The 8192-nt window shown below is 55.8% G+C and overlaps 1 protein-coding gene across 1 annotated transcript; it reads right to left on the minus strand.

The window, feature by feature from the left end:
- Nucleotides 1–3522: 3522 nt before the first annotated feature.
- On the minus strand, nucleotides 3523–5456 carry LOC132514381 (metallothionein-1E-like). The gene is made up of 3 exons (XM_060138989.1): nucleotides 5245–5456; nucleotides 4464–4529; nucleotides 3523–3753 (listed from the first exon to the last, which is right to left on the minus strand). Exons 1-3 carry the CDS (start codon nucleotides 5270–5272, stop codon nucleotides 3662–3664), a joined length of 186 nt encoding a protein of 61 aa, XP_059994972.1. The 5' UTR covers nucleotides 5273–5456; the 3' UTR covers nucleotides 3523–3661.
- Nucleotides 5457–8192: the final 2736 nt, after the last annotated feature.

Below are 8192 nucleotides of genomic sequence, written 5' to 3' on the forward strand. Positions count from 1 at the left end.
GTGTCCCAGGCCCCTGGCCGCCCCTTCCCAATGTGCCCGACGGGAGCAGCCACCGTGTTGGCGGCTTGTGCAGGAATCCGGCTCCCGCGTCCTCCGGTCTTCCCCGCCCCAGGCCCCAGGCCCCAGGCCCCAGGCCCCAGGCCCCAGGCCCCGCGCCGCCGGCCTCCGGGTGGCCGTTTCCTGCAGCCTGAGAACAGCCCCCGCCTCCCGCTCGTGTCCCTGGCTTGGCTGGAGCCGGGGAGCGGTGTCAGAGAGCGCAGGCGGATGTGACCCTCACCACCGTTTGGCCGACCCCATGTGTCCCCGGGCGTTGCCAGCCCCGGTCCCCACCACGGTCCTTTGGAAGCATTTTTCCGGTACCGCCTCCTGTAACCGCAGCGCGGTGAACATTGCCTTCAGCCGCGAGGCGTCACTTGTGTGTTCCTTTCCTGGGGGGATCCTGGCTCATTTGTCCGGGGGCTTCTTTGCCTAAACTTTCCAGGGGCGCTCCTCACTGTAGCCGGTCCACCCCCACGCCAGGGTGGAGGTTCCCTCATCATGGGATGCTTCCCCAGGGGCGGCATCATTGTAGGTGATAGGCAGACCTGGCGGTAAATAACAAAGCGAGACAAGTGGATAGAGTTCCCTTTGAGTAGTCCTGACAGTTACTCACCATGGAGTCCATGCCAAGCCTTGTTAGTCACTTTTGCTCTTTGAGTTGTCACACCAACCGGGAAGGGAGACAGCAGTCAGGAGCCCGCTTCCCAAAGTCCAAAGTCCCTACAGTACAGGGAGGCTACTGAGGCAGGCACACAGGGCTGGGGAGTGGTGCCCTGCTTCTGTGTTTTTGTCGCTTCGCAGCTGAAAGAGGGAGTCAGTGAGCAAGCTCCCCTTTGGCCCAGAGCTGTGTCCTCGGCCCGTCTCTACCATGTCCAGCTCAATCCTGGGGGCGACCAAGGTGACACAGTAGGAATGTATTTATGATTTTGTGGCTACCTTCTGACTCTCTCCTTCAGTAGCGTTCAAGAGGTTTCTTTTGGTATAACGTATTTCAGAAAATCACTGAAAAGAAAATGGTAAGGAAATCCTGATGCAGGTGACAGCAGAAGTGGCAGGACCCTTCTGTGTCTGTGAGGAGGACACCGACTGTGCTCCTCACGGCTTTCTATCTGTAGTGTCGACGGCTCTTTGCGTGAAGGCAGGATAACCCTCTCGGGGGTACTGGTCCCACGCTCACAGGGTCGATGGGGACGGCCCAGAGCACAGAGCTAAACACACCGTCCTTGCTTGCGTGTCTGGAAGGAGAACAGTGTCTCCTAGGCTGATGATAACAAATAAATCAATAGATAAATAAATGAATGGGTGATGTGATCGATTGCTCCCTGAGTGCCCAGTATATTCTGACCTTCTTTGCATGTATTCAGTTCTTTAATCCCGAGAGCCAGACACTATTATTTTCCCTTTAGAGCAGAGCAGACGGAGCCACAGAGAGGTTATGTCCCACGGCCGTACGTGGCACAGATGGGACTGGCCCTCCTGCAGGCTGACTGCAGCCCCGCGCCCAACCGGACACCATGTCATCCCACGAAGGGTGAGAACACTGAACACCTGGCACAGAGGCAGCAGTGGGAGAGCCCTGAGCCGGCAGCCAGAACCCTCCGCACAGCTCTGTGACCTCTCTGGGCTTCGGCCTCCCACCTCTGCAGCCAGGAGCACAGCTGGACTGTCTCCGAAGACCCTGCAGCCCTGAAAAAGGAGAGGCCGGATTCAGCCTCCAGTGAGGTCATAACCGGCACCGTGTGGCCGGGAGGTGAGAGACAGCTGCAGTGTAGGTTTAGTCCTCTGAGTATAGGCTGTGTGCCCTTGGGTAGGTTGCTTAACCTCTCTGGAACTGGCACCATCACGCCAGACCATGCAGGTGCACCGAGTCTGTCCAAACGCTGTGGCGGTGACTCGTTCCACGGGGCTTGTTGGAGGACATCCCCACGCCCTCTGGCACTGGATAAGCAAGGTTCCTATCCATCTCTGCCCTCACCATGAGCTTGCTTGCAAACCAGGGAGCCTTTCTCCAGGAGCTTGTCGGGAGCTCAAGGATTCTCTGTGCACAGATGTCAGTGTGGAGAGAGCGATCGTACGGGACACCTTGCGGGAAGCCCGAGCTGGGAGCCAGGCCACTATCTCGCTCATTCCCCCTCATTGAAATTAATCTTTTGTATCGAAAGGAGGAAATGAAATCTCAGAGAGTATCAGTGACTTGCCAGGTCAGGAAGTGGCACGGTGGCTGTGAACCTGAGTGCCTGACGCCGACGCCCACGCACGCAGCACGGGCCGGCTCCCGAAATGCCCTGTGCACAATGCCCTGTGCACTCGGGGCACCTGTGGCCCATCTTGGTCCTGACTTCTGAGCCACGTGTCTCCTCTTTCTCTCGGAGTGCCCATCAAATAGGAGTTCCCTCCCCAGACCGCCAGGGGGCCCAACACCTGAAATAGACTACCCGTTCCCTCAGCACACACTTGTTGCTAATAAACCCCACCAGGCCCCCGCCCCCCCCGCCCCGCCACGCACTGCAGCACCACCATCACTCTGCAGAGGAACACGTGAAGTCCTTCTTCTGAAACCACGTCTCGGGGAAACAGCCGGGAAATTCCCACCAAATCCAAATCACTTTCTTTCGGGGTGTCAGGGAGCCACGGGCTGGTTTTTGAGGGAAGGGAAGATGTCAGCCTGACCTAGGGAGGTACTTGCGAAGATTCAGAGCCAAGCCCCCGCAGGGAGCTGTCACGGGTGGCGAGTGTCCTGTCCGTAGCCCTGGGCAAGCCAAGACTGATGTTCCCTGTGGGGAGGCAGGGGGCAGAGCTGCTCCAGGCGTGTGTGGTCCACACAGTGGGGCATCTGTGAAGTGTTCCCAGGACTCGGGCACACTTTCAACGTACGTGCAGCATATGAGAGCGTCCAGTTTCCAGAATTGCTCCTCCACGTGTGAAGGTGGTTTTACGTGTTGAAGGGAAAACTGGGTGTCACATATCGTGTCCTTTGACGTGTTTTCTTCGCGATCCGTTTTCCTGACCAGGGTGAAAACTGTGGCAGAAAATACAAAGAGGTCTTTCCAGGGTGTTTTAGACGCAAGCCCCGTGCAGAAGTCACACGAGAGGGGTGTGGGATTCCATCCCCTCTGGGTACTTTTCTAGGCTCTCATCACCGAGCGCTGAGTTTGGCAGGGGCCCCCAGAGAAGGAAAATGAGAAATGGGCAACTTTCTCTGCAATCCGTACTCCTAAGGGGAATAGAGGGAGTGTGTCCTCTGTGTGTCCAATGCCCTATGTCATCGGGCGAGGGTATCCTTTGGAGCTGAGAAACGGAAGCTCAAATTAACCTAGGCGGCTAAGACGCTCAGTGTGCGTGTTTTGGGGGTGTGGGGTGTGTGGGGGGGTACTCTTTGGTCCAGAGCCGAGGTCTCTGCACGTCCAGTCCAGTTCCCCACGCCAGCCCTGATGGGCACGGAGTCTCTTTGTCCAAGACAGACCAAGGAAGACAGAGCCAGAATAAAGTCAACAGCTTTTATTACAAGTCACAGATTTCATAGAAAAAGGAATGTAGCGTCAGGTCCGGTTGTATGAAAAACGGTAAAATGCAGGTTTGTCCTGGTTGCTCTGTTGACACCCGGGGCAGGCTCTCCGCGACATCAGGCACAGCAGCTGCACTTGTCCGAGGCCCCTTTGCAGACGCAGCCCTGGGCACACTTGGCGCAGCCCACGGGGCAGCAGGAGCAGCAGCCTGGGGAGGCAAGGGCAGCGTGCGGTCGGACCACGCGTTGTCCGGAACCACCCTTCCCAGCAGCAGGCCTGGCCCCAGCCGCCCTCGGGCCCAGACCCTGAGTTTACGATGGTGTCCTCTGTCCTGAGGTAATTGCTCTCAGACACTAGGTTCAGGTTGCCCGGCCCATCTGTGCCCAGGACAGGGCACAGCGCCTTGGAGAGACAGTGAGCAGGGCCTCTGGGGACAGGAGAAAGCCAGCCCCCAGCACCACCAGTGATGTGAGCCAAGTCCTCAGGATCAAAGTGGAGGCAAAGCCCGCACAGAGCAGCTCCCGCTCGGGATAGGGAAGCTCTGGGCTGCTTCGACAGGAAGGGGCTGCACCGGGTCCGAGAAGCCACGCACGGCCACTGGTTCCTGTCCCTAAAGTGCTTCAGTCCCTGAGAGGATTCGGAAGCGGGTCTCAGGAGGCGGGAGGACTAGTTCTAGTGACAGGTCTGAGGTTGTTTGTCGGTGACCCGTCTGGGCCTCAGTCTCCCTGTTCTCTAGTGCGCGCCTGGGTCTCGGTCACGCCGAAGGCGATTCCAGCTCTGACTGTGAATCCCTTCCTGGTGAGGGGGGTGCCGGGAAGTCTGGTCACTGTCCTGCTCCTGCCTGCCTGCTGAGCTCTGGGCCCCCTCCTCGCACTCAGCCCAGACCCCGCATTCCCAGAGAAGGCCCCGCACACTCACTCTTCTTGCAGGAGGCGCATCTGCAGGCTTTGCAGGTGCAGGAGCCAGCGCAGCCGCAGGAGCCGCCTGCCGGGAAGGGAAAGGAGGCCAGCGGTGAGCAGGGACGGGGATGCAGGAGCTACAGCAGACGGTCAGCAATGCCTCCCTGAGCCCTCCTCCTCTGTCAGGACCCAGCCCCGGGAGCTCGTGTCCACTCGGGCGGATAGAGAAGCCCCAGCTCCTCTCTTCTGGTCCAAGGAGAGTAGGTCCCCTCCTGATGGGACTCCACAGGGAAGGTCCCGGGCTCCAGACGCAGCCCAGGCCGACTGGGGCCGGGGGCCGGGGCCCATGGCCTGAACCCCAAAGAGGCAGCGTCCCCTCCTCCCATCAAATCGTGGCAGGTCCGAGGCCTCCTCCAAACGCTGGGTCCCGGTCTAGCAATCCCCTGACCTGCTTAGTGACCTAAAGAAAGACAGTCTTGAGCCTCTTTTTCTCAAAAATAGAGGCTGGAAATCTTTGTCGGTCTAGTGGTTTGGAGTCAGCGCTCTCACTTCCTAGTGTCTGGGTTGAATCCCTGGTCAGGGAACTAAACTGCGACAAGCCGCGTGGTACGGCGAAGAAAAAGAAAAAAAAAATAGATTGAAAATATCCTGTCGCTGCCCTGGCTAGGAGGAAAGCACTGGGTGAACCGTGGGCGTCCACTTGTGCTCAAATTCAAAATTCTTCCTCATGTAACCCCAGGGCCACTCTGTCCTGTGCCTGAGAAGCGGGCATCCAGGGCCCAGAGCCAGGGGTTCGTTACCAGTGGCGCAGGAACAGTTGGGGTCCATTTGGAGGCGACGTGAGGCCGGGGATCGAAAGCAAGCGGGCAAGAGGCACCTGAGCTGGTGGAAGGCGTGTCGAGCCTAGGAGCCTGCTTGCAGTGTTTGTTCCCAGAGGAGGCGGCCCGGGCGCAGAGGTCCCACCCACTCCTTGCACCCTCCCCGCGTCTGCGCCGCCCGCCCGCAGCGCCCGGGGCCGGGCTGTGAGCAACACTCGGGGCCGAGCGCAGGATTCTCCCAGTGCGCATGGGTCCGCTCTGCGCACGGGAGAGCCGAGTTTGGTGCCTGCTCGCGTGTAGGGACTGTTTGCCAGGAAGTACGCGGTGTCCTAGCCTCCCTGTCCGCCCCTCCCGATTTTCCCGAGGGCGGCAGCCACCTTGTTCCCGGATTTTCCAGCAACCCAGCCTCTGCGTCTCGCTGTCTTCCCCACCCCCGGCCCCCGCGCTGTTGTCTTCAGGTTCACCCTTTCCGGAGCCCGTGTGCAACCCTAGTCTCGCGCTCACGTCCCAGGCGTGGCAGGATCCTGGGAGTTGTGTGCAGAGACTGGTGGTGGATGTGACCTTCACCACCAATCCTCCGACTCCCTCTTCCCCCACCATTTCCTGTCCTGGTCCCCACGATGGTCCTTAGGCAGCGTTTCTCTAACGTTTCTCCGAAAGAGCACCACGGCCAACTCAGGCCTCTGCCTCCCATCCTTCCTTCTGTTCTCCACTACTGAATGGATGGATGGGCACATTTGTCCCTATGCTCCTGGCCTGAACTTGCCAGGGGTTTTCCTGATCCTAGCCAGTCCACCCTGCTCTGGGATGGAGGTTCCCAAAGCATGAGATCCCACCCCATGGGAGGGATCATTGTAAGTGATGGGCAGACCTGGCATTAAATAACAAAGCATGAAAAGTGGTTATTTCCCTTTCAGTGTTCAGCAGTGGGGAGAGCACTGAGCAGGCAGTCAGATCCCGCTGCACAGCTCTGTGACCTCTCTGGACTTCAGTCTCCCAGCTCTGCCGCCAGAAGCACAGCTAGACTGTCTCAGAGGACCCTTCCAGCTGTGAATAATGATAGGCAGGACTCAGCATTCAGTGACCTCATAATCAGCGACCTTTGGCAAGGAGGTGAGACAGCCTTGCTATAGGTTCAGACCTCTGGATATGATCTGTGTGCCCTTAGGCAGGTTGCTTAAACTGGGTAGCTGTCACAATCATTCCAGCCCCTGCAGGTTCACTCTGTTACTGGTTCATTGTAGATCAAGTGATATGAAGGGTGGGCATTGATTTTGTGTTTCTCCAAATGGTGTGGCAGCATCTTATCCTAGGGGGGCTATTGCAGGGCATCCACACTCCCCCTGCCAGTGGATCAGTAAATTTGCAATCAAACTTTAACCTCCAGCCTGGAGTAATGCTTGCAAAACCATGAGCCTTTCCCCAAGAGCTTGTTGGAATTAAACAAGATTCTGTCCCAGTAAAGTCACTGTGAACAGAAGCATCATAATAGACACTGTTTATTAAGCCCTAGTGAGGAGCTAGGCCACTCTCAATACCACATAGGGATATAATCTCCTTTTTATAGGAAATGGAGACTTAGAGAGGTTGAGCGACTCATTTAGGATATGCGGCTGGTAAGTGCCACTGTGGTCTGTGAACCAAGACTGCCTGACACCAGCACCCATGCACCCAGCACAGGCTGGCTCCTGAAATCCCCTCTGCACACAGGACACCTGTGGGTGAGTGTGGGCCTGACACTTGGGCCACGTGACTCCTCGTTCTCTTTGACTTTACATCAAACAGCAAATCCATCCAAAAGTTGTCAGGAGGACTAGCTATTGCCATTATTTACAAGTCACTGAGCGCCTCACTCCTTCCTAATAAATACCACCACAACTTTGTAAATGCAGAATTTGACGCTACCCTGCACAGGCAGACGTGAAGTCCTTCATCTGGAACCAGTTTCCAGGTACCTGCCTCTTGTTGGGAAATGGCTGGGTATTACCTGCAAATTCCTAGTCAGTTTGCTGGTTTCAAGTAACCAAGGGCTGGATTTTGAAGGTAGAGTTCAGCCTGACCTTAAGGAACTTCCAAAGATTCAGAGCCAACTCACCGCAGGGAGCTCTCAGGGGTAGCAGGTGTCCTGGCACTGGCACTGGGCCAGCCAAGACACATGTTCCCTGTGGGGATGGGGGGGAAGAGCTACTCCAGGTGTGGGTGGTCCACACAGTGGGGTGTTTGAAAGTGTTTTCAGCGTTCAACATACTCCTCTGATGAACACGTGGGTTTTTTTAATAATTGAAGTATAGCTGATTTACAGTATTGTGTTAGTTTCAAGTGAACAAACATGTTTTTACTTTTTAAATTTTTCCTGTATTACTCTGTTCTTCATATATTTATTCAAATTTATTGAATCAAAAATTGGGTTTTGTATCCTTTTAAATTTTTCTTAGTAGTTCACTTAATTTTATTTTACCACAGTTTAGGTTTGTGAAGTTGGAAAATAAAAACCACAGCTAGAAAATTCACACGTCTTTCAGTGCAGGGAGTTTGAGACTTCCAGATAACTGGAGGTGTGATTCCAACTTCTTTAGAGTCTATCAAGCCTAAAATCTATGAGGAAGTGAAGTTAGCCAGGGAAATCAGAGGATGGGAAATGAGGCATTGAGAAGCCACCAACCCTTGCCATGTCACCAACCCTTGACATGAGAATGGAGGGGACCTTGTATCTGCTCGACACCCTTAGAGCATCTGGTCTAATGCTGTTCCGTGTTATGCAGATGAACCCAGTGAGGGAGTGTGTCTTGTCTTAGGCACTCAGTTTGTTAGGGACTCACATTTTGTTCCAGTACCCAAGTCTCTGCACTTCTCACCCAGTCTCCTACACCAGCCCTGGATGGCACAAAAGCCCTTATTCCCAATGCACAGAAAAGAAAGGTGAGTCGGAA

The sequence above is a fragment of the Lagenorhynchus albirostris genome, unplaced genomic scaffold, assembly GCF_949774975.1.
Source record: "Lagenorhynchus albirostris unplaced genomic scaffold, mLagAlb1.1 scaffold_330, whole genome shotgun sequence".
NCBI classification, from domain to species: domain Eukaryota; kingdom Metazoa; phylum Chordata; class Mammalia; order Artiodactyla; family Delphinidae; genus Lagenorhynchus; species Lagenorhynchus albirostris.